This window comes from Argiope bruennichi, chromosome X1 (genome assembly GCF_947563725.1).
Source record: "Argiope bruennichi chromosome X1, qqArgBrue1.1, whole genome shotgun sequence".
In the NCBI taxonomy this organism is placed as follows: Eukaryota; Metazoa; Arthropoda; class Arachnida; order Araneae; family Araneidae; genus Argiope; species Argiope bruennichi.
In genome coordinates, this window is record NC_079162.1 from 132,060,562 (window position 1) to 132,088,499 (window position 27,938).

The following is a 27,938-nucleotide window of genomic DNA, read 5'->3' on the forward strand; positions in this document are numbered from 1 at the left end:
TAACACTAACAAATCTACCAACAAGCTACTTGAAGCAATGAAATTTGAAAAGACAGGAATTTCAGCTATAAAAGCTACTATACCCGAACCAGCAAAGAATTCTATTTTATAAATATATATAAAAAGGAAATTTTGAAGAAAATTACTTAGGCATTGTTTATTTTATAAAGCGTTGGATCTAAAATAATTCTCTTCTCAAGCACATTGGACATGATAAGGCTGTCTATTAAAAATAGCAACACCATTTATTGCCTGTCATCAGAAATCATGTTGAAAAACACTAAACGATATATCGTATTGGAAGGTCAATCTAGAACGAGAAATTGTTTTGAGACCTTGTAAAGGCTGCGTGGAAATATTAAGTTTTGAAAGTAAAAGTTAAATCACATATAATGGAATGTTGGATATACTAATTTTTGATAAGAATACAGATTTTTTGGAAGTGAATGCATTTAGTTTTGCAAAAAATTAAACACTTTAAGGAGCTCTACAAAGAAGGGCAAATGAATTTTCTGACAAAATGTGATTGCATCCTTGTATAGTCGGGCTGTATAATAAAAAACTATAGAAAAGGAAAAGTTTCTGAATTCTGAAATGTTTTTAAAAAAATTCGGCTATGTTTGCTGTTGATAAACGGCTCTTTAACTTTAAAATAAAAGTAAGGTTTGAAACTATTTCTTATTGCTTCAACCATTTTTTTTTTCAGATTTTAGAAAATTGCTTTTACACTAGAAGAAATAAACAACTTGCCAGTTAGTAAGACAAATACTTTTTTGAAATCATTACGTTAAACTTAATAAAGAAGTGGATTCTTCTTGAAGTATCCTCAGCCGGTATATTTATTCTGTATAATTGTGAAAGAAGATGAGAATAAATTCTTGATTTAATAAAAGCTTATTCATTGCAGTTCCGTTAGACAAATTTTTTACAAGTTTCTGGAAAACAATAATTTATTTCATTCTTTTTAACCATTATTGCTTATACATTTTGTATTGTTTTCCATAAACATTCTCATTAAAAAGGGAGAAGTGCTTATAAATTACAATATACATTAACGAAAAAAAAAAGATTTCTTTGTAACTTGACAGTTTTAAAGATTTTTGCTTTTTGCACAACATGCAGTCTCATTTTCATTCCGCACTTATTTATTTGATCCATTGTAGTTTAATATAAAAAATCTCCGTTTCTTCTGAATAAACTGCGGTTTAGAACGAGAGAAATTCCAGAAAACCGGTGTTTTCTTCAAAGCATGAGCACAGTTTTTGTAATCTCTCTGTGGGCGGTAGGTCGTCACAGGGCATAAAGGTGGAGTCCAGTTCCGCCTTTCTGAGGATGCTTTGTAAGACTTACGAGATGTGTTCCGAGGTTCGACTTCCGAGTCAGTTTCGGTAAGCGACTTTCTATTCATCAGAATGTTTTTCAACCTTTTCTTAATAGCGTCGAACAATACATGAGTACACCGTCAGTCATTTTCACTTCTTAAAGTCATAATTCTCGTAGAAATGTATCTATTTTAACGAAGATAGAATTTAAATCTTAATTAAACAAATGAAGTGTGAAAATATCGGGATAATCCATGAAATGATTTAAAACTCGCATCAAAGGTGATTTTTAATCTGATCTTGACCCATTTGAGCCTGACTGTGAACTTCTCGGTTAGGCGATGCGCTTGGCCGCATTGACCCTGTCGACCGTAACATAACCGTCGTGTGGTTGGCTCTCTGTGTAGTACCCATAACTTCGCTAACAATTCATAAGTTGAAGACGTACGACCGACGTCTCAAAACAAACATCCGTCGTTGATCTAGTGACCCATTTAAATAGCTTGATTTGGACCAATGATTGATTCCTCAGCCGTATAACGAACCGACCTAGTAATTCGTAAATCTTTCTTCAGGTACTTCCACAATAACTTTAGACAGGATGAAGGGAAAATGCAGTTATCAGGCTCTTATCAAACGGATTCGAAGCAGTAAGACTTCTGGTGCCTTTTCACTCCCAAGAATGCAATTCATCCTATTGCTCACGTTGCAGTTGATGTCGCTGTCGACGAGTACCGAAATGGACAGCGGCCGCTTCTTAATAGATAGCCGGCCTTTTCTTTTCGCTGATGGACAGAACACGGATTCTGGAATCATAAATACGACTCAATTTCTTAAAAAGAAAGCTAGTGTGGGTGGTCCTGTTTATTACAATACAAGAAAGCCAGATTATACCGTCAGCAATCATCCTATGTCTTCTATAGGAACCGTATGGAAGCAACCGGAAACACCTCTATCACTAGTCATCAGTAACCATAAAGGTGAGTAATTACGACTTAATTTATATTGCAGAGTATTACTGCCTCCTTTTTCTCTTTTTCGATACTGCACGAGATGCATAACAATTTCATGTATGAAATTGAAAAATTGAAAAATATTTAATCATCATTTACTGACTTTGTGAAAAAGTTAATTTGAGAAAGTACGCAGTAAAAAGTTTGAACTGACTATTGACAATAATATTTTTATAGCTGAAATTCCGCTAACATGAAAATCTAATTGTCTTTTAACTATAGTTAATCCAAGAAAATAGTGTGCCCTTCGATCAGAATTTTTACTTATAACAAATGCTTCTTTTTAAAGCCCAACTGATGGCAAAAAGTAAAATCAATTCATCTTTCTTTATTTAGAATCTTCAAAGAGATGGTATAGAGTAATCACAGTTTCAAAAGCATGATAGCTTTGACATATTCCTAAACAAAAGGTTGGTTATTTTTCAAAATACACGAATTTTTATAAATCACAGTAGAAGCTAATAAAACAATTCATAAAATAGCAAAAATTACCAAAACGAAAAGCAGCATCATGATGTACCGGGACACTACAAAGAAAATTTTGCATGATGAATTTTTAATAAAATAGCTCACGGAATTATTAAAAAGTCATATTTCAGAGTTAACTTTGTTATTAAATGAAATGAATATACTAGAAGTTTACCCTGAAAGTTATTTCAAGTACTCAAGTTTCAAAAAATCAAATGATAAGAAATAAACTGGATATAATTATTTGAACTTCTAATATAATAATAATAATTCTTTAGAAAAATGGGAAAGAAAAAAGGACATTGCATTTTTTTTATAAAATATTTTGTCTCAATGATAAATGAAAAACTAAAAAGAATTGATTTTATCATTGTCAAAACTATGATTCGTGTAATTATTCCTTAAAACTTCTAAAAATTAAGATTTTTTTGAGAATTTTAGCATAATTAAATTAATAAGGCACTTATACTCACGTATGGTACTTTTTATTTTAGCTTTTTTTTTTACTTAAGTGTATATTATACAATTGTAACCTTTTGTTAATATTCACTTAACTTAAGGGTAAAGTCATTAATGGTAATAAGTAGGAAAATCTGCATACTTATTTTTAATCTTAGTACGATAGCTGCCTCTTAATGTATTTACTTCCGAATTTAACAATTTTGAGAGCAGAAACAGATTGACAATAATAAACGAAATGGATAGAATGAACTAAATTTTTATCCTATCGAAGGAAAAAAAAAGCTTAGACACTTATTTTAGGCCTATCCATCATTTATTTCAAAAATATCAATTAATAACTTTATTAATCTTTGCTTGTCGACAAATATGTCTTAATGGCTGGTTCGGTTATGTATTGTTCCTACTTGTATTTTTTTAAAAACTGTTGAACGATGATGCTGGATTTCAAATATCATTTGACCCCCTTCGTCGGAAATTATATTTATTTATTTTTTATCATTTTCTCTTGTCTGAGCCACAAACGTTTTATTGCTTAGTATTGCTCACTCAAGGCTAAAGATTTTTCAAAATTTTGGAAAGAAGCCGCCAAATTTTCAACTGCACTGCAACGTCGCATTGACTAATTTTAGGTGAACTTTCATACTTGTTAACATTTTCGTCTTTAAAATTCAAAAGTTTTTTTTTTATTTATTTATTCATTTTACTTTCATAATTCAATCGCAGGCAACAACGGTTTATGGTCGTTCATCAGCTGCCAGCTTAATCTGGCAGCGTAGCTGATGTTTTAAGTGAAACCAGAACTCTGTAGTCCTGACAAAAGAATGTAAAACACATCTAATGGGGAAATATATTTCCTTAGTTTCCTTTTCTCCCCAGATATTTCCTTACAAGCGTAACAAGAAATTCAGCCAGTATTATGTGTCATTAACACTTGCTGAAAATGAATTCTCTACTTTGAAACTCATACCATTAAACGGTGTAGTAATCACACTAAGTGACTGTTTTTGTATACGTTTGAATACTTTAGTTCGAGACCAGAGATTCTTGATAATATAAAGCAAATGATTACATTAAGCGGTACCCACTGTATATCTACTTTGAAATGTCATCCAATCCAATGAAAGCAAATTACGACCGCTTAGAAATATCAGCCGTAATCTTTAAAATCATAGTATAATAATTTAAAATCATAGTAGAATCAGTGAACTATGCTCGGCTCAATGCGTTAGAATGAAATAATTTTAAGAACAACTTTTCGAACTTGAGTGTTTTTGTTATATTAAACAGTAAGCATTTTGTTGAAATGAGTATTAAAGCGGCTGAAATATCACACTCACTTTTTGATACTGCAAGTGTTAAAAAATTTGTTGTCTAGTCATTATCGGAAGAATCGACAATACCGAAAATAAAGAAAAAATGTTGGAAAAGTATATAAACCAACCTTTTTATGCTCTTGCGATTTAAACACCAAGAAGTTATTTCAGACAGTAACTTTCTAGTCTATTAAATAACATTCTTCTGAAATCTTTTAATGAATAAAAATCTGTTTATTTTTAAATTAGAATCTGGTGGATCAGCTACTTTAAAATCTGCATTGGTTAAATGCAAAATGTAGATCTCAACAATTCAGTCAGTTGAACTTTCTTGTAGCATTTTTGCCATAAAAATAGAACAGAAATCTAAACACTCATTTAATCCGTTTTATTTGCAGGGTCATTGAGCTACTAAATATATAATTAAATGAATGACTTAAAATACATTCTGTTTTTATCATAATTCAAGTAATATTGTTTTCGTGTGAATAATTCATGTCATCTATTGATACAGGGAGTTTCCTTCTAAAATAGTGGCTGGATTCATTAAACGACCTCACTTTACAAGAAGAAGTATTCTCATGACTCAATGAACTAAAACAAGCAACTATGGCTGGATGCAAAAATTTTAAAAACAATGCACTATTATTCTAATATAACGAAGAAAAATATCTAAATTAAAACGATTTTCACCAAAATATAACGCATTAATACTAGCAATAAATAAATTATACCTCGCCATCAATTACCATTAAGCGCTATAAATGAAATATACTTTTCACTTTGAAAAGATATCTTCATTCTTAATTTTCCATTCTATTATTTTGGTTTCTAGTATCTTCATTTTATTTTTAAAAAAGCTATTTGATTGTTTTTAGATGAGAGGACTATGCAAATTTTTAGCTGCTTTCTCTTAAGAGTTGTGCTTATTTTAGTAGCAGAATCTTCATTCATGAAATATAGAGCTAATTCCTCGTCTGTCTCTTTAAGCGCGCGTATTTGGATATATCATATCAATTTTCGTTTTCGCCTATGTTTACGTACCCAATCTTACATCTATATACTTCTGATGTCATTTCTAGTTAATATTCTGCATTTCATTTAATTTTTTTTATATAATGAACTAACAATATCTTCTATCAGTTTCTCCGAATCTCGAGCATTTTGAATCTTTGTGATAATCTGGAGAGAAAAAGAGTAAAACTATGTTGAAGAAGTGGTTTGTTACACGGAAGTGCCATGCCTTCAGAAAAATGAAATGCAATGATTTTCTAGTGTGTCGCATATGAACAAAAGTTTTGATATATTCTTTTCATAAATTCAGTTCGTTTTTCATATTTTATTCATATTTTAAGGATGCGTTTTATTGACATGATTTATTAAATTTAGAAAGTAAAACGTATTTACGCCTTATACGTATATTGACTGAAGAATATCCATCAATCGTTTTAAATTATGCAAGAGTCTAGATATATATTTAAATATATATATATATATATATATATATATATATATATATATATATATATATATATATATATATATATATATATATATATATATATATATATATATATATATATTTATATATATATTTATATATATATATATATATATATTTATATATATATATATATATATATATATATATATATATATATATATATATATATATATATATATATATATATATATATATATATTTAAAAAAATTCGAAATAATTAATTTAAGTTAAAATATCATGTATTTTTTCTAAAATGTTCTACTTCTGAGTGGATCCCATGCAGAGTAAGAAAATCAGATAAACTTTTATTAGCACTGTAATGCCCTAATGTTTATTTTATATCAAGTATGATATGTAAATGGTTTTTATTTAATATAATCTCTAAGTATGTCTCTATTTTAGCAGCATTTTTATGCATATTTGCCGTTCCTATTACCAAAAGACCACTTCCGCAAACAAATCTCAACTGGAGTTGAAATACTAAAATTCCTTTCATTTTTTTCAGAAAAACGGCTTTTCATCATGAAATTTTCACTCAAAAATATTTATACTGAATATAAAAATAAATACTCATTAAATAATACAAAATAAAATAACAAATAATAACTGATAATGTTTCTCGATTTTATGGCATATGAATTAATGTTCACCTAAGCTTATAATAAAAATAATACCATGTTCAAATGGGAAATTGTGAGCATAGAACGAGAAAAGTTTTATTTTTTCTAAAATTCTGAATCAAATTTAAAAGTCGTTAACAGATCATTTAAAAAGATTAATTAAAATTATAGAATTGAAACAGTTTTTTTATGTAAAATTATAAATATCAATGGCTTGTAAAAATGAAAAAAATATATAGATAGGGACGTTCTCCCACCACATCTAATGTTTATAGATATTGAGCTAAAACACTGCTAATTATAATTTTTTTAAACAAGACAATGAACTAAAATCTGATAGACGCTAAAATCTCAGTGGTAAGTTGTACAAGCAGGGCACCTCTTACCAAATAAAAGACGTTTATGTGTTAAACGGAAATTGATTTAGTTCAATATTAAGCACATGTATCCATTGGAGTGACTGGCCAGAAGCTTTATATAGGTTAGATAGAATGAAGCTTTTAATGGACTTGCAGATCTCAATCTTCCAGGAATGATGAGTGAAAATAATCGGAAAATAATTCTTTTTATGTCTGCATAGAGAAGTGGATGATTTGAAGGGACGGAAGCTGCCCTTGCAGCATTCGGCCATTTAACTGTCATAAAAACCCACATGAATAGGGATCCAATAGAATAAAATATCGTAAAGTGTTCTCAACAAAGCGTATACTAAACTATATGATATGTTAAATTCTGAGAATGGGCAAAAATCTCTAGGGTGTCCGTGCTGTACGAGTAGATACAAAATGATTGCTCTAGAAAGGTAGAAAATATTTCAGGTGCGTGAACTCTGCTGTTAAAATAGAGATCTTGGGATGCAAAAGGCAACTGTATATAATCTGAGTTTTTTCACCGACTCCATAACCAACAATGTAAAGTTGTTTATGATACGTCCATTAAAATGGGACAATAAATGAAAAACTGGTTATGATGAGATAATAAGAAAGCTGTTACAAAAAGCTGTGTTTGTAGTAGATTTGTTAAAAATTAAAAAAAAAATGTATTAAGAAATGTGTAATCTCCTACAGACGGAAAGACAAAACAGAATTTTTATAATCGATGGATTTATGCAATTGCAAAAACTCATTCTTCAAGAGATAGATAGATAAAACGGAATTATTCAGATGAGAGTGAATGCAGAAATATTGTTGTAAACATTGTTTTCTGCCTTGCAGATGGACTTGACGACATATCGTGTACAGACTGTCTACCAGTGATACGCGAAAAACTCCAAAGCAAATCAGTAATGCTCAGATGGGGATCGAATCCAGCCGCCATAAAACACTACAACAAGTTGAGCCCTAAATTTGCATTCATAATCAATCCGTGAAAATATCATTGGTTTATAAATGTGAAGCACAGACTTTCGATTTGCTCATCAGAACTATTGGGGAAAACCTTAAGAAAATTCAATAGTTTCTCGTATTTCTTTCGAAGATGAAAAACATGTTTTCAAATCATTATTCCTGGTACAATTTAAAATACCTTGAGATTACCATGTTCCCTGCACTATTTTGTAAATTTTGCTTGAGAATGTCAAGGTAGGCATAAATATTCGTTGTATTGTCTCTAAAGTTCAAATTTTAAATTCCCCTCACCTAACTTGGCATGCTACCTCGGACTAATTTGTTGTCATCTACACATTTTACAGTACACCGCAAATTTTTAATATGCATTGCTACATTCGACGTGCGCAAAATTTTTTTCTTGCTATCGCATTCAAAAATGTTATGCTCTCATCCACAAAAATGACATCTTCCAAAAATTTTGTTGGTTCTTTAGGTACATTTTAGCAAATGCCAGTCTAGCTTTTCATTTTGCATTGTTGATATAGGGTTTTCTCCCTGGTACTCTGCCATGATACTTACGTTTTCTTAAAACATTTATGATAGTTTCAAGATTTTCAGGTTTCTTCTTTTATATTTTAGAGTCATTTTTACTGCGTTGGTTCTTGGATTAATGCGAATTGTTTCATATTCTACCTCTCTTCACTTTTACTAAATGCTCTTGGACACTCTGATCGTTGTTTGCTTTCAACGTTAATTGTCTTTTGGGGGAGGGGGTATCTACGAATAATGTTTAAAACCGGTGGGTTTAATGAGCTTCAAGATTTATTCTGTTCGACGAAATGATTTCCCATTTTTCCAATAACTAATCACTAGATTTTGCATATCAATCACACTGCCTTTGTTTTTCACCATGGTTGCATACGTAACTTTTTCTATTGTTACTTTTATGTTTAAAATTATAGCCTTAACGAAGTGGTACTACATTGAATTTTATTGATGCGCTATGTATTTCTTACATTTTTCATTTCGAAATTGTACCAATACTTTTTGACAATTGTTTGCGTTTAACTTATAGTTAAAAGAATAGATAGAATTGTAATTCCAAAATAGGAAGACACCTTTTCATATATTCTGTATACCAAATCTTAAAGTATTGTTTTTCTTTTAATGTTTAATATTCTTATAAATAGTTTTACATGCTATGGATACTTAGTGCCCCAATACTTAGCGAGTTTAGATAGTGAAGCGTGCTGTGCGTAATAAGTCTGGTCTTTTACTAGTATCATAAACTTGATTTAAGGCATTCTTTAACTCGAATATTTGAAATATACATTTGTATGAAAAAAATTCTGTTGGTCTTAAGTTGAATAGGTCTCCTTTAAACTGTTCTTTTTGTCATACATAAAATAATTGGACTGTATGAGTCAGCGCTGGGAATTAGCAAATGCTTGTCCAATAATATTGCCAACTTCCATAGGGGAAATATACAAAATGGTTCCTGTACGTAATATGGAAAAAGGAAATTCTTTGTATACCCCATTGGAAGCTTTCACTTTTTACCCAAGATTGTGCACTAGGTGTATCTGAAGTAATGGAAGAGATATATGCTATCCAAGATTCACCTTGACTGCAACGTTGAGTGTGAAGTGAAATTCCACTGTAGAATGATCTCGAAAAATCTCCATGATTTTCTTTGCTTTATTGTAGCATAAGTCCTTGTAATTTGTTGAATTTTCTGGGATTGGTGGAACTTTTAAGGATTATAAGATCATCAGTACCAATTATCTGTTCCGAGACTGGTTTAATAGCTTTACCAATAATGTACGATATAAACATTCTTTCAGAAATCACTGGAAGTCGCGTGAAAGTATACGATTCCGCTCGCTGGAATAGAAATCACTGCCAGTGTTGTATCACACAGGCACTGTTAACATAGGAGGCAATGAAAGGAAAGTGATCACTCTTAACAATTCCACTGCGAAAGTCAACATCGGTAACAACGAGGGAGAATAACTGGTCAGATTTAAGCTATGAAATTTGTGTACGAGATTCATGAAACTGTGTTTTCTCATTATCATTGAGTAGGCAGAAACAGTTGTCAAAGGGTAAATTTTTGATTGGCAACACACGAGAATTTTTACTATTAGAGCTCCTTAAAGTATTGTGCCCTTTAAATCCTCAGTGAATAGAAGTGGCGCAGATAGTTGGTCTACCAAGACATTGAAATCATCAAGAAAGATGGCATCATACTGTGACCGGAAGATACAATAAATGTAACGTGAATTAGCAGCACATGAAGTATCTGGGCATGATAGCTTCAAAGAGTAATAGTGCTCTATCTGAGAAGTAGAGGGCTTTATCATAGAGGGCTTCTTTACTTTCGGTCGAGAAATAGAACTGAACAAAAGAAAGAAGTACGATTTTGGGCGCATAAATTTTAATTGAGTAAAGACCTATGGGAACCTTGGGATCAGGACAAACGCACTCACCTTCTGAGAGTAACTCCTTGAGAGGAGGGGGTAATAATTAATGAACGAAAGTAAAAATGTGTATTTCAAGCTGTTATTTTTTTTTCAGTATAATCATTATATTAGAAACAATTTATTGAGCCATAACCAACGATAATTATAAATATAATTTTTTATAATTCAGCATAATAAATAACAATCTAATTACCACTTCTATGATGAGTAGCACAATATTTCACATTTAACACCGAAGGAACAAGTACTTATTTATGAAATATTGCAGATATATAACGCGGGATTACTCATAACCAAACGGATGACCCCATTAGGACTCACAGAAAGGACGGATGACAGAAGGAAACTCAGATAGGCCTAATTAGAAATTAGAAATTAATTGGAATAAAAAGAAATTTATTTTAATTAAATACGCTATTGTTCTTTTCTTTTCTTACTGATGAGTTCGCTGATAATTAATATATAATGGTTGTGAGGAAACCTTTCTCTTAGTAATTATTTTTATGTTATATCTCATTATCTTTCCACAGAATGATTCTATTTCAATCAAAATCAATACATTTCTTTGACACTGTAAATCAAAATAATTTTCTTAATCTATCTAATATAAAACAAGAGAGCGGTGTCAAAATTCAAAGAGAAATGTTATCTTCACAGTTTGAAAATATCATAATGAGATCCATTTAAGAGTTAAATTACTGATATAAAAGACTGAGTATATGTAGAAAAACTCTACTGTATTGAAAAGAAAAAATATTTAGTTTTAATTAAATTATAATAGAAATTATTTATGCTTTATTGTAGTTTAGTGTAGTTTAAAGGAAGTATGAAATGATATTACTAAATATTTCTTTCTTGCAACCGGAGTGAGATTGGAAAATAAGTATTGCTAAAAATAGTTTATATCACTGTATATATAAAATCCTTATATAATATCCTGCCTTATTTAATAATTTCATTTTGAAGAGGTTTAGCAAATACGAGAATATTTTTATTCTCTGATTTTTTTAAATATTCAAAAAGAATACTGAAATCTTCATTCTAACAAATTTATTTGTATTATATAGGGTGCTCTATTAATGGACCGACAAACTCAGAGGGTTGTCAGTAGGCATCGAGAGAAATAAAAATTGTAATTGAACAGAGTGGATGAAAATCGAAAAAATTGCATGCAGGCTCTGAGTATAAAGCGCATTATTAATATACTTAATGCATCATATGGTAAAACTCATGCCGGTTACCATGGAAATCTTAACCGAAAGTTTAGTGTCAAAATGAAGTAACACAATTTGTTTTTCTTCTAAACGTCCTCCCGGAAATTTTGCAAAACGTGTCGGCTGCAGTACAGTGAGGCATGTGATTCATGCGCATTGCATGTAACCTTGCACATTTTGTCCAGCAAGATATATAATTAAATAGATGCTACTTACTGAACTAGACATGTGAACCCATTGCTTGGGCTCAATTTGAGCTGCATTTTAATCCGTGTGACTTTTTTCCAATGAAATAACCTTAAATCACCCGTTTAAGTGATGCCTACAGGCACAACAGGATTCCCGTCGCTGCAACTGACATCAACAGCATACCTGGTATCTTCGAGAGTGACCAGAAAATGTTTTTATATCGCTATAGACTGTTCAAGGGCATTAGCGGCAGCCATTTCCAATAAATATTGTAATAATTAATCAAACAAAAGGTTTTGTAGTTAGAATTTTATTTTTTGTTGTTCTTGCGTGACATTGACACCTGTGTTTGTTTTACGCTATTTTCACTCTCTGAGCTTCGTTTGCGACACCACTTTCCATAGCAGTTTTTATTCCACTTATTGTGTACTCATATCCCTTCAAATTTATCATTTCTTTAACAAAACACCCTCCATAATGTGCAGAAAGAGATAAGACTCACTGTAACTTTATTTTTGTAAATATTTTGTTATATTATTTCAGATGTTTTACTTGGTCATCGAATTCTATGACTAAATTGTGGTACAAGTATTTATAATTTTTTGGTCTTTACATCAAACTTCTAAAGATCTAAATTGCACAAAATCTTTAAAATCAAGAATAAAAAATATACATAAATACATACTTATTTATATATGTATATATTCTTATTTCAGGTAATTCTCATTGGAATCATAAATGGTTTCATAAACTTGGAAGCACAACAGCAATTCCTCATAAAACGAAACATCAAATTCCTTTGACGGAAGAATCTTTAGTTATCAACAATCACAAATCCAACAAACTACCCATCCGACCACATCAGCCGCAATCTTTAGTAACTGTTGCTGATGCAGTACCCACAAGACAGACTAGTACAGATGTTTTGGGGGACAGATTAAAACGACCAGATGTTGTCAAATCAGCTACTCTCAATATCTTGGATGCTCCAAGTAATTTAAAAACAACCATTAAACACAACAAAATAATTGTAATTCAGAAGCGTACAGATTCATTTACATCAAATCATGTTGATGATGGAATCAAGTTCAATAGAGGAAAACCAAACAAATTGCCTCAACTCGGAAATTTTTCTGTAGCTCCAGTGATGGATCCATGGTCAAACATTCCCATCCCTTCAAGGCCATCGTGGGAACAACATGAAGTTCAACAAGCACCCCATCAAGCATCCCAACAAGTACCAATTAAAGGAGGAGTCGCACAACAGCCAGCTCCACCTCAAACGGTATTACCCAATTTGCCGTTCATGCCTTTTTTAAGCTCCATTATCATGCCACTTCTGAGTAAACCGCTTTCGCCACAAGCTCTGAATTCAGGTATGCAAGGCATTAAGGCCATGCAACGTTTTCTACGAAATTCTCTAATGGGAGCTATGTTCTGTTTTTTACCAAGTGCCTTCATTGCTCTTTCACTAACAGCAACTCAAAGAAGTAAGTTTACTTAAAGCTATCCTAAAATTGCTAGCACCGCGGATTTTCGCACAGCTTATAAAGAAATACTTAAAAGTTAGTATTATTTTAATATATATTTTGTTTTTATGATTTCTTCCGTTATTCCATTCACGGATACGAAAAGTAACAAAAGAAAAAAATTGTCCAAATATGAGTAATAAATGAAATCAACAAATGAATTAAAAGTAAGAAACTTCTTTTGAAAAACATGTTATATTCCTTCATTTCAGTCAAGCTCATGTGCTTGTATTCTGCTAAATATATTGGAAAAGTACCGTATAATCATCACAATTTTTATAGTTAAAAGAACAGTAGACTACCTTATGGTCATAAAGGTCCTTTCAACTCAGAAATCAAAATCTAGTCGGTTGGAATAATTACACACGAATGAGAACCTGAAATAAAGGCTGTAAAATTTAGTTCAGTTGAGCTTAGTTATATTAACGTCCTGTTTTAAAGCAACACTATGGCTATTTTGGACTGACCTCGAAATTTTGAAATGCAGTCATATGACGAGAACGACACCTCAGCTGGCACCCCCTCACCAAACTCCCACACCACACCAGCGGGAGGACGTTTGACCCTACTGATTTAACGTGCACCAAACCCGCTTACACCACTGCCCTTCGGGGGAATCGGATCTCGAACCTAAAACCCTCCGCTTCTGAAGCCGAGACCTTGCCACCATGCCACTGCGGCCCATAAAGGCTGTAAAGAATTGCTTATCTGTTCGCTTTATTCAAGTTCACATGAGCACTAATTACTCTCTATATTGAAAAAAATGTCTCAAAGTAGTCAAGGCTCCTAATATTTCAAATTTTAGGGCATTTTATATTTTCTCAAAGAAAAAATGACATTGTCGAATGATATCATGTTGATTCTATAGATTGTAAATCTTTTAGGCGAAATGAGTAAAAATGTTCTCTCTCTCACACACTTTTTTTTAAAGAAACATCTCATTTTTTTAAAAAAAATCACTTGCTTCTTCGATTTTATCTATAACTCATATGTTTAAAAGATAAGTTTGCTCATCTCCGCATCCTTAAATAATGAGCATTTTTAAAAAATGTAAGTTAGTTTAAAAAATAATATCCTTCTTCTTTTTGCACTTTTAAACTTTTAATGTAAATTCTGTGAATTCTTATTTTGAGAATGTAAAGATAACTATGCATTTTGAAGTTTTATTTGTATACAGATACCTTAATAATAGGCCTGTTAATAATCTGGAACTATCCGTTTTAACCTAAGATATATTCTTAGAGTAACAAGGAATTGAATTTCCTGTATTAAACAGCCCTCATGAAAAAATTAAACCTCATTTTAAAAAAAAATAATGTTTGATGAGAAAGAGCTAAGCAAAGGAAATACATCGCAGCCACTCTTGAATCTGATTTTAATTAAATTTTCTTAAAAATCCAATCATTGTCATATGAGTCCAAAAGCTATTAATTACTAATTATTATTACTAACTATATTTTCAGATTTTATCAGTGATTGCTGAAAACATATGACACCAAACCATTAACATACTTTCAAGCCAATTCTTAGCATTGAAATTCCTAATACACTTACAGTTCCTCTGCCAACTGCACGAAATATTGTTTTTATGAAATCCGGATCAATAAATAATTCCTTTCAATTTCTAGATACAAAAGAAATAACGAAGCGTTGTAATTAAAACTAAAACTCATGTTCTCAAAGTCAAATAAAAATTACATTTTGATCTCGCACTGAATGATGAATCTTGTGCTTCTAATCGTTCCTTGATTTGCAAATTGCTGCATTACTTATTTTTAGAAGGAAGGGAGGGAGATTTATAAAATTATGAATTTGTCACAATCAGGGAATCTAAAAATTAGTACCGAGAAATTAATTGCATAAAATGAGAAAGAAAGAAATACGTTCGAGAGTAAAAATATCATTAAAAAAATTTGCATTGTCAGCTAATACGCATGACTGATTTTCACAAGAATATCTCTAATTAAGTTAGTCACTTTCTGTCATCAAATAATGATTGACTTCATATCATTTTCCAGATGCTGGCTATTCTTATCAATTTTCAACTCAGACCAGTGACCTCAGATTGGATAAATGTGATGACAAGAACTAAAAAGAAGTCATTTAAAGAGTAAAGGAGTAACTTATAAGTACTTGATTCCAAAAGAATGAACATAATTCAAATCAAATATGAAAAATCATATACAAAATTATTTCCAGAGAATATTACCTTTTGACTTTTTAAAATTTTTGAAACCCTATGCGGGCTATAAATATTTTAAAGTCATAGATTCTTTTTTCAGTAGATTAATGAGCTTGCTTTTTTCCCAAACTTCAATTATTTCCATTCCAACTCTTGCATTGTTTAAATGGTACTCACAGAAGAAAAAAAAAAAACGTTTGGTTGCTTTTTGTAAGCATGTTGTTGTAATAAAATGTTGTTCATTACATTTTCTTCATCCATTTGCACTTAAGAAGGAGGAATTATCAAGAAATCAGTCTATCTAAATGTCAATAATAGTTTTTCAAAACTCCTGTGCATTTAGTTTTCATCTGTTTGAAAACGGAAACAGTAATAAGAATTTGCCTACAGAAATTCTGAAAAGCATATAAAAAAATATATAATTTTCAAGCATAAAATTTGCTACAGAAAATAAGAAGTTTGAAGACAGACGCTTTGATTAAAATTCAATTGTGAGACAATTCAGTGTAATTGTTTCACAATTACACTGATAATATTTCTTTCGATTCTAATTTTTTTTAAATCTTGAAAATGAAAAGTATGGAATTAATTTCATGTGAATTCAAATTAAATGCCATAATTATAATAATTATCGCATAAATGCATTTCTTAAATACGGACGTATCATATTCATAAACTTTTGAAATATAATAAAACTCTGACATCATTCGGCTTAAAATGTTGAATTTCAAATTCTTTAAATGCTGCAATACATTTTTTTTATCATTCTTTCGCTCATAATGTTTTCTCCATACACTTCACTGGCAAGCACAGCAACACTAGATGGAAAGGCGGGCAATGTTCTCCCCTGCCAGTGACCGCTTGCCCTTTTCCCCAGCGGGCGAAACTCTTCACCGTTTAAAAAAGGAAATGTAGAAAGCCAGATACCAAAGATTATTTGTATCCTTTCTTAAAGATATTACATAGTGAACAGTAAAAATCAACGAACTTTGTGGAAATTTGACGACCCGGTTAACAACAATTAAATCTGTAGAATGCGGGACATCTAATTTTGTTGCCATCCATTCAGCATGCAAATTACACTGAATTTGCAGAATAATCAGTAGGGCTACAAATGAATCATATGTTACATTTTGTCGACTGTTTTTGATTGATAGACTATGAAATCAGAAGTCAGACAAAATTTTAATGGATAGTTGCTTTAATCGATTGCTTTGATCACTTGTTGGTGGAATTGTTAGTGATAAACATCAATTGTTGGTGGAATTGTATGGGAAGTATACAAAACTGGGAAGGCTAGGATAATGTAGAGAATGCATCGCACTCGACTTGTTTTCTTCGATTCAAATTATATAGAAGCTATATTTTATTTTATTTCCCAGTCGTTTTTTTTTTTTTTTTTTTTTTTTTTCAGCAATAAAATTGTAAAGATTTTCTGATTTGTTATACTTTACTTCCTTATGATAACTTCTTGTCCCGCTAATATTTAAAGTCAGTCTAGTAAAAACATGGGCAGCTGCTCTCATTACTCTCTTGCCATACAGATTTATTAAGAATTGTTTTTGCAATTAAATAATATGAATTCAACATAAATTAGTCTTGTAAGCAAAATGAGTAAATGAAACTGGATTTACTTGAATGTAAAATATATTTTTTGTGATTTCATTCATTAGACTAAAATTATCTTAGTAATAAATTATTACTGATTTCAGTTTGATGACAAAAACAAATGTATATGATATTTATATATATTATTTAATAAACACGGTTAGAGAATTTATCCAAAAACACACTATTGTTGTTGACTGAGTTCATAGCGAAATTATTTAGATTTCCTATTCAGTATTATAAGTATGAAATTGGACTGTGATGTTTTCTTTTTCCTTTTGCCAATAACTTCCTGACAAAAACTGTATTATACCAAATATTTCTTTTAATGGTATACGGATAAATGTGTCTTGTTAAAATGACGATTAATAGAAAATGTCCATATCCACCACATTAAAAAAATTGGGAAAAAAATCCTATTTCTGAGAGCATTTAAGCACGAAATAATTCTAAGAAAAAAGTTCTTAAAAATACCCTTACCTACCCACAACCATACACATTTAAAGACAAAGACAGTCAAGTTCAAATTTAAGAACTGATTTCTCATCTTTGAATAAATCTATTTCAGAAAATAATTCCATATATTCACATTTTCCAGTCACAACTTTTTATATAAATATCTTTTTAATCAACTTTTATATAAAATACCAATACAAAATCCATATATAAAGCGCTAAATTATTTTTCAAAAAAGAAAAACATTGAGGTTCTTTTTTCCCCTTCCTATGAGAATTTTCATGAAAGATCTGTTTAGAAAAGTAATTATTGTGTCATTTGGACAAAAAGTCAATAAAAGATCTGCTTGTGCAGTTCTAACTTCCCATTCTTGGGTACAGAAAAAAATAAAAAAGTTATCACTGTGCAGCTGTTAAACAGTTCGTAGCTCCAGGCACGCTTGATTACAATTTTTTGGTGTGATGGGAGGGTACAATACAAACTGGGTATCCGCTATTTGAGTTTAGTTTGGGTTATATTAATGTCCCGTTTTAAAGCAGCACTCAGGCTGTTTTGAGATGGCCTTCGAAAGTTTGAACCGTGATCAGATGACGGGGACGACACCTGAGCTAGCACCTACTCTCCAAACTTCCACACCACACTAGTGGGGGGACGTTTGGCCCAGACGGATTTAACTCGCACCAGGCCCGGGTTTCGAATTTGAAACCCTTCGGTTCTGAAGCCGAGACCTTACCATCAGGCCATCGAGGCCCATCCGCCATTTGAGGGTAAACTGTTGTTGATAACATTAAATATATTTCTTATTTACGATATTACTACATTCAGAGGAAAAACTTTTGTGTTGATCCACCATTTTCATTGTCGTCTTGTTCATATCTCATCTTTATATTAAGAAATTACAAAGTTTGGCTTTCCCTACTTTTTTGCATTTACAAGGAAAAGAAGTATTATAACTTGGAGATAAAATTCAATGTGTTTTCTCTTGCAATCTGATAGTTCTACAGACAAATGACAATAGTTTTCAAGAAATGATGGAGTATTCCTGCTTTCGGGGGTCTTTATCCAACATCTATAAATTTTTTGCAATTATGTATTAAAAAGTAATTTGTTACATCTGCCCAACAAATAAACCAATAAAGTTGCATCTGAGCCACTGGATTGCATGAAACTCAGTAAGGAAACCAAGAAATCTTTCTAGTTGAAAAGCTATTTTGTTTTTTGATTATTAACCATGCAGCAAAAGAAAATGTTTTGCATTTGTTCTTGGAGACAAATTTCAGATATGCTATTTATTTTTTCCTTCTTTTTTTTTCTATTTATTCATTAAACAACCTTTCCTTTGATATTTTCACAAAGAAGATTCAAATATTGTGAAAGGTTCCCAATTAAAAAATATATACAAAAAATATTTTAGCTGCCTCTTTGTCTCTTACTCCAATATTTTTAATATTTGTAATAACTGTATACATTTCAAATAAAATATTTTTTTTCCCTTTTAGCAAACCTAACTTTTACTTTCTGTTCTTTCATGCAGTGTGTTTTTCAATGTGAAGTAGGATGTATTTATAACCTTTTGTTAATTTCTTTAGAAACTACATATTCAAATTATTGTGATGAATAAAATATGTGAAGCATTTTAAAGATTGATTCGATTTAACTGTCTTGAACTGAAATTATCAGTATATCTTCATAATTATGAGTTATTATTTTTATTGAATTATTTTATTTTTAAATTTTATTTATTTTAGTTTAATTTATATTATTTTTAATTTTATTTTAATTTTATTAAATTTTTGATGAAATATTTTATTTTTAAATTTTATCTTTTTGGTATCTCTAACATACGCAGATTTCTTTGTTTTTAAATATGAAAAAATAATGATTTCAACTTTTCGGAAATTCAGTTTATTTGAATTATTTCAGTTTATTTTAATTGGAACTATTTTTGTACTTTATAATTTAAATTTAGCACTGTGTAATTTATATTTTAAAGCTAAAAGTTTTCTTCTGTTACCTTTTAATATAGCCAAGATAGAGAAAAAAAAACTTTTCAAACAATTTAATATTTGGGGATTTTTAATTTTGATAACTTCATTTTAAATAAGTATATATTTACTTCATTAAAAATAACAACAATAACTATTATTGATATTTGGGCGAAAAATTTAAATTCAAACTTGAAAATTTTTAAACATTTGATTTAATTAATTTCACTTATATAGCGTTCATTTAATCAAATAAATTTAATTCAGTCCACGAAATATATCGTTCAATAGTTTAATAACAAGTTAATAATTATCTTCATTTATTTCGGCTATTATTTTATTTTATTCTTAAATTTAAGTAACGATGTGAAAATTCGTTTCCAACATCAGTGTCATACATGTCATTTGAAATTGTGTTCTTCACTTTCAATTATTCCCCGTCGTTCGGCCATGCAATTCTTATTTCTCGATGCCATACAAATAGTTAATTTGTGTGAATAATTATTTATTTTAATTAAATTAGTTATTAAATACTTAAATACCTTGATTTAAAAATTGAATTAATTATTATGTGTTATTTTGAAGCTAAATTAGAGAAATTTTGCTTCCCCCACCATCAGAAATGCCTATGATCTGCCTATGAATTTCATCCGTTTTCATATCTATTGCGTTAAAAAATATGATAGAGGGTATTCACAATCGGATTTTCACTTGACTGAAGCATTTTCAATATTCACAAGCAAACATAAACACGGTCGAATTTTTTTGTAATGACGTCTGTGCTACCCAAAAGAACTAAGCAACCATATTAGCACAAAATATCGTAACAATCTTGTTGAATAAAAAATCCACCTTTCAGGGAATTCCACATTCAACCATCGCCTTACACCTCAGGAGTGTTGAGAAATAGCACCATCTAATAAATAACCATTTGTATGGAAGTACTACCAAAAGTAATTCATCCATTAGTTTAGCAAAAGCTAAATTAACTCACTGGTCATCTTTCGCGTATTGTTATGCAAATGAGAGCAACCAATGAATTTCTAGAAACGCCACAGCATATATTTAGGGGAAATTGCCACTGATAATGAACCTCTCGTATGCAGAATTTTTATCGTTCCAAAAGGGATTGTTTCCATCTCAATTAATTGACATTCGTCTGTCCAAATGACACTTCTCAGTGAAAAAAAAATGATTTGATTCTACTTGAAGTAGAGTCAAGTTACACAATTGTAGACGTCGGTCATAATCTGATTATAGCTATAGAGACTACGAATGCTATCTAGATGTCAGTGATTGCGTTGCAGTCTTTTTTTTATTGGATTAGTTGCAGAGTTAAGTTTGTAAAAGTGGTAAATTTGCAAGTCTAACAGCTCATTTGAAAGTGATAAGTTACACGGCTTCATAAAAAAATCAAAACGGTATATAGTACATACGTGTTTATTCTCGATATATCTTAACTATTGTTCTTTATTGAACTATAAAATTATAATATTAAATATTTTTATACGACTTAAATATAGATTTTTTATTTTTGAAAATATGAGTTAGTTAAATTTGATTCAAATATAAAAAAATTAAAAAGTCATTATATATAAATAAATATACATATTTTCATTTATATATAAAAAAATTTCAAAAAATGTCCTCCACTTCTCTTTTTAAAATTTAAATAAATTTTATTAATTATTATTTAACTTAAATTTGTGCAAAATATTAGCAAATAAAAAAAATTTCTATTCTGAAAGAGCGAATTACATAATACAATAGATTCCATGCAATTTTCCATTTTTGATAAAATTCAGCATTCAGGATTTTAAAGAAAAATACGGAACACTTTTTTAAAAAAAGTAATCTCGTAATTTTTGATTTTTGATATTCTTTTGTCACTTTTTTCTGCATTTTCTACACGGTTTTTTTTTTACGTTGTTTATTAGTACCTATATAGATCGGTGCCATATACCTTGGATTTGAAGGGTTTGTAACTTAATCGTGTCTCGCTTCAACCTCCCTGTGTAGTTTACTGGTTTTGAAACAGATGTGGAATTTGAGAGACGTGAGACTTACATATGAATGGTGAATTCTGAAATGATTGTTCACACATTAGCATGAAAGTGACAGGTCAAAATGTTAATCATTTTTGTAATGTCTCAGCCACCCCGAGGATAGAAAGAATCTGCAGTTTACAACGACTGGACCGTTCTGCATTGGCGAATTTAAGCATTTTGCAGCGAGTACACAGTATGAAAACCTTCTTTCAGTAAATGGCCAATTTAGTAACATATTTCTATACATTTTTTTTAATTTTATCAACATGTTAATCATTTATTTTTGTTTTTTATTTTATTAAGTTTGAAAAAAAAAGCTTTTTACTGATTGATTTTCTTATGTCATTGATAAATGACTAAATAATAAACAAATTTTGAAAAATTAACCATAATTATAAATTAAAATTTCATTAACTACATATAAAAGCATTTAATTACCGTGATAAATTCTAAGGTAATAATAAATATTAAATTTAGTTTTAACAGAATTTGTCAAGTAGAATATAACATAACCAGTTAAAAAATATTAAGCATTTCAGTATATTATAAATAATTAGCTTTACTGGAGTTTATTTAATTATGATTTTAAAAATTCAATGTAAAATGCATATTGTAATCGTAATAATTTAAAATTCATAGCGTTATATATTTTGCACACTCATTTATTTCACAACTAGGTTAATAAAATCTTTTAATCAACATGACTGTGGTCCCCATTCAACCCAACCTCTTTCATTCCTGCCTAGTTGGAAATCCGCCACTGTCGTGCACTTTCTAAAATGACGCCGGGAATTCTAAAACTTTGTATTCTTCGGCAACTAGACAACATCACGATTATATAGAGCATAAGGCATTAGCATTTCGAAAGTTCTTCGCTGTAGCAATGCGTTCTCCTTTAGAAAAACTTAATATCATGCGCACAATTAAAAGGAAAGAATTTTATTTTTTTGCTAAAATTATGCTGCTTCTTTGATGTTTGAATTATCTTAAATGTTTATTTCTCAAGTTTCTCTTCACTCTTTATAAATTCGGAGTTGCAACTGTTGATCAGTCAAGGTAAATACAGTGGCTTGACCACGCGTTATCTGCAAATTTCTTTCAAATCGCAATGATTGGATGTTGTACTAATAAAGAAATACTTGCAAATGACAGTTTTTCTGTTGTATTTCTAAAATAAATGTCTATATCTAAATTTATATTAAGCTCCTCTAAATATATAAGTAAACATATATCTGCAAATATCTGTAAACAGAAGTTTCAAATATTATGTATATTGTTCGTTTTCGAATTCGAAAACCCTTTGCACTCTTACGCATGCTTAGGATGCGTTTATTTAATCAAAATAAAGGTGAAAAGATATATGAAAGGAGAAGATGTTTACATTTAACAATAAGGTATACTCGGATCATCCGCGGATTTGGGAGGTGTAAAAACTGCGGATAACGAATAACATTGTCGGAAAAAGATACTAATTCACAATGAAATACTTTAGAGCAATTTTTATTTACTGTAAGGGGCATAAACATTAATTTACGATGAATAAATAGACAATTTCTGTTTTTAAAATTTGGCAGTTCACTTTTTTACAAAACAATAATAACTTTTATGTTAATAGACATCTTTTTTTATTTGTTGTTGTATTTTTTGATAACATTTTGAGATAAACAAAGATAGATAATCTCAGTATATATATATATATATATATATATATATATATATATATATATATATATATATATATCTTGTTTTTCTTTGGGCATTAACTCTAAACCGAGACCTGACTTTCGCTCTTATTGCATAGTAAACCCATCTAATATATATATATATATATATATATATATATATATATATATATATATATATATATATATATATATATATATATATATATATACGACAGTTTTTTAAAACTGTTCGGATTTCGTGTGTTGTTTCTTACACACGGTTAAACTTCGTTTTCGATCATATTTAATTTTTCAGTGAATTCAGTTAATATCTAAGGCATTTTAATGTCTGTTTTTCAATTCAATCTGGCCAACTTATAAGTCTTTTATTTCATTTTTTTTAATTTTTAGTTTTATTATCTGTATGTTTCTAAAATTTTTAAGAAAACTGGAATATTTTTTTCGTAAAGCTTCAAATTTATACTTCCTAAAATATGACAGCCGGTATCTGTTTTTATATTTCAAAAATACCAATTTTCAGCTTCCTTACAACTTGGCAGAATCTATAATTCAGGCAGACGCTTTCCTCTTACAAGGTATTACAAAGAAAAAAAAATATAAAATCATTTCCATCGCTTTATTTAACCATGTTTTTTTAACTTAAGATTTGAACAGAGGTTGTATGTTGAATAAAATAAACTCCTACTGAAATTTTACATATTTTAAGTTCAAGTAACTAAAGTTAAAGTTAAACCTTTAGAATTCAGAAAGGATAAGAGAAGTAATTTTTATTGTTTCGTTAATTTTTGAAAAACTCTCTTTAAGCCTCACACTTTACTTTTTATTGAACTTAGTAAATTTTTTTGTGTTAAAATATATATAATATCCTAACTAAATCATCGATATAAGTAATATTCCATTTTATTATGAGAATGTGACTTCATGACTTCTATTATTTGAATTTTGCATCATTTCAGTTTTTACGTTAAAGCTAAAATTTTAATTCAGATAACAAACCTCTAATTAGGCAAGAATATAAGTATAAGATATAGGAACGATACAAACCGGTTATTCCTTTCACAAATTGTACCTGAAATGTCAAATGTTTCACTAGAAGTGCCTCATAAGAAGAACAAATGGTATTTAATTGATATTAAATACGCACAACATTTCAGAAGAGCAAGCTCACTAAAAAGGCATCATGATTTTTAAGTATTTTTCTTTTTCTAATATTGATATGGCAAAAATTTAAATCATGCATATTATTTAATAAAATCGACTTTCGAATTCAGAATTTTTAATATCTACAATGATTCCTCGAGATCAAAAGGTTTAAGAATGTCTACTTTACTGTTATTACCACCAAACTCAACTTATCTTCAATATTAGACTACGACTGTGATGTAATGAAATAAGAGCTCCATACTAGAGAAGGGATATATGTTCGCCCTTGATGAAAACTCTACAGAAGAGAAAATATAAGAATTAATTTTTAATGATATGAAGAAATAAAAATGCAACTAAGAAAAAAGTAATTTAGATCTGTAGTAGAAGGTAAATTATAAAAAACGTTCAATCGTTTTTAGACAGCTCATAAAAAAAGAAAGGAGTTGCCATTTTCATCTGTGTATTTCAAAGTTATGCTTTTCGTGGAATCTAAATAATATATTCACATAACTTAAATACACTTGAAAAAGTTTTCAGAACAATATCTTAAGTGATAAGCAAAATGTAGTAAAAACATCAAGCATTCTTAAAATGCAACTTATAATTGCATAATGAGTGCTTCTATGCAAAATAATTCTTGATTTACCTTTTGAATTTCCTGTTTTATAAAACTGAATTTATTTCGCAATTTATTTAACTAAAGCATTTATCAGTATAATAAAATTCATTCACTTAAACATATATTTATATAAAACTTGTTTAACATAGTTATGCTATTAATAGTTTAAAGTGAAAGAAGGAAACCGGTAACATGATATTTATGTGGCACATTTAATTTTACAGATTTTGGAAACATAATATATTTTCTGAATACGTCCAATATAACTCTGAAAATTTTTTTCTTTTTTTACAGCTGAGACACCTAAGATTCCTGAACTGGATGATTTGAAACTCTTCTGCAAGAAATGCAAAGAAAATCTGAGGAAAAGCTTGGAAAAAGATTTTGCACACTCCGATGAAGCTTGGTTGGATGAAAATTCTTCATAGAGCACTTATTTTCTGAATTTCTACTGATGCCATAATATTATTTATGATTTTCATTGAATGCTTTCATATTTTTCCAACAATATACAGTATCTATATATCTTTCAAATATCAGTAATATATTCATATTAAATGCACCTCATATTAGCAGAAGATGAAAAGATAAATGTTGTTCCCAATTAAATTTTTAAAAGTACTAACTACAATTCTTATTTATACCAGGGTTCACACATTTAAAAAAATCATTTTAAATTCTTACAAAAAATATTAAGTCCATACAAATTAAAACACGACTTTTCAATCATTAATAAATTGAGATATATTATAAATTCCAATTTCTCAACAGTTGAAACAATCATTAATCATTGTGAATATATCTATACTCTAATGTATAGATGTATTCACAATATTTGAAAATATTTTGTTTAATTTCCTTACTTTACTTTACAGTTATGTACAATGTTTATGTGTTAATTTATTTTTAAAACATATTAGCAATAAAAGTCTATCGTGTGACTTTCAGAGTTTTTCATTTCATATAAAAAGAAAGAAAACTTTTCATTTCATACCAAAAGGGTGGCTCACATTTTTCTTGTTTGATTTTCCTGATATTTAACAGTTTTATGTATTAAAAAAAAAGGAAAATTTATAAAAAATGTAAAATAAAAATGTAAAAGCATAAAAAGTTTTTTTGGATGTATCTAAATCTCCAGAACAATCTTATTTAATTTTCTTCGCTTTACTCATTGCACACTATGCTGTTAATAATATGCGAAAAATACTTCTGCAAATTTAATGCTCAGAAAACAAAATAGAAAAAATCATTTTCATTTATTAGATTTCACATAAGCTTCGTCTTTGTAAACATTTCCCCATTTTTACAAATATGTTAATTAATCAACACAACACTGAACGATGTGTGCTTGCCAATCATTATCAGAGGTTTTTATTGTCACAGATTGAGTTGAATTTGTATTTTATCCCATAAAAGCCATTTTTGACTAAGCTACGCCACATTTATAGCATTAATATATTTATATCAATTTATTATAAAATCGAAACATTGAATGTAAAATAATAAAAGATTTAGCTAATGTTGTAAAAACCCGCGCATTAAAAAAAGAAACTAAAAAGGTTAAGATGAGAAATTTTGAAAAACAAATTACCCAAATTAGAGTAAGGCATTTGAAAAAAAATATTAGACATTGTGAAACAAATTGTTAGAACTCAACAAGAATGTTCAAAACAGACATGGACTAATTACAAATTGAACTGGTTCAACGGGTTCCCCCAGAAGCATATGCTGATATATAAATCGGGTATGGCCTACTCTCACTCTTATTAAAATGGTGTCTTAATTTTCTACTATGTAATATGAACAAGAGACCTATTGTAGGCCCAATTATATGGAGCTTATAAGGAATTTGTGCGCCCCATCAATTTGCCACTGGAAATATAAAATCTGACATATATTTCTTACAGGTACAGGTAGGTATATAGGGTTTATTGGAACAAGAGCCATGTGAGGCCATACTGCGCCAGTCATATTCTTACAGGTACAGAGCAAGAAAGTAGTAGCTACTCTAGCTGCCATGTCGGCTTTCTCATTTCCCGAAATTCCCACATATGCAGAGAATAAGCATAAAATAATAAACAAAACTCTTACAGGTAAGCTAGTTATACAAGTCTAAAATATTGAAAAGCAAAGGATGGCTGTAGATATGTGGAAATAAAAGCTATTCCAGACGATTGAATGAATCAGTATGTGTTATATAGTTACCAACAAAACAGACTGAAATAAATGAAAATCTCTTAAAATAGTAGTTACTTCTGTTGTGAAAATGGAACAAAATGAATGAATTTTATAAACTATTGCTGAATTTAAAACGATGCAAGCATAAGCAGGATTATAGCTTATCGAACCATTTGTAAAAATTGACTTTGAAGTGAGGGTATTTTTGACGATGATCAGTAAATATTTGCTGATAAATGATATCTGCAATGTTTTGCTTGTCAAAATATAGAAAATGATTTAAGCTTTGGATACCATCACTTTTCCAGAGTGGTCAGGGAAATTATTGTTAAGAAACAATGTACACCTCCTATAGATGTAGCGCTGAAACTACTCGAGCCATTCTCTCAAGGAATGAAGGTTTTTAATGATAATCTAGTAGCTTAGGACATTAAAAAAAAAGGTTTTGATTAAAATTATAAAAAGAACGATCAGGGTTGATATGATTTTAAAATAATGAAATGACAAAATCTGCCGCCAAATGTGCAGAAAAGGCTTATCACAAACTTTGTATAAGCGAATTTCGGAATGCCCAAAAAACAATCG

At 29.7% G+C, this 27,938-nt stretch overlaps 1 protein-coding gene across 2 annotated transcripts; it reads left to right on the top strand.

The window, feature by feature from the left end:
• The first annotated feature begins 1,850 nt into the window (after positions 1-1,850).
• On the top strand, positions 1,851-25,760 carry LOC129959022 (uncharacterized). 2 transcript variants are annotated; one of them, XM_056071792.1, is made up of 3 exons: positions 1,851-2,302; positions 12,634-13,407; positions 25,470-25,760. In XM_056071792.1, exons 1-3 carry the CDS (start codon positions 1,924-1,926, stop codon positions 25,601-25,603), a joined length of 1,287 nt encoding a protein of 428 aa, XP_055927767.1. In that variant the 5' UTR covers positions 1,851-1,923; the 3' UTR covers positions 25,604-25,760. The 2 variants fall into 2 exon arrangements, with proteins under 2 accessions (XP_055927767.1, XP_055927768.1); XM_056071793.1 differs by having other exon boundaries at positions 12,634-13,293.
• The last annotated feature ends 2,178 nt before the right edge of the window (positions 25,761-27,938 follow it).

Bases quoted from the DNA above. Each gene is read 5' to 3' on its own strand.
- LOC129959022 (XM_056071792.1), top strand. From the start codon at position 1,924: ATGAAGGGAAAATGCAGTTATCAGGCTCTTATCAAACGGATTCGAAGC. The intron at 2,303-12,633 runs GTGAGTAATTAC...TTCTTATTTCAG, and splicing joins AGTCATCAGTAACCATAAAG to GTAATTCTCATTGGAATCAT. The intron at 13,408-25,469 runs GTAAGTTTACTT...CTTTTTTTACAG, and splicing joins ACTAACAGCAACTCAAAGAA to CTGAGACACCTAAGATTCCT.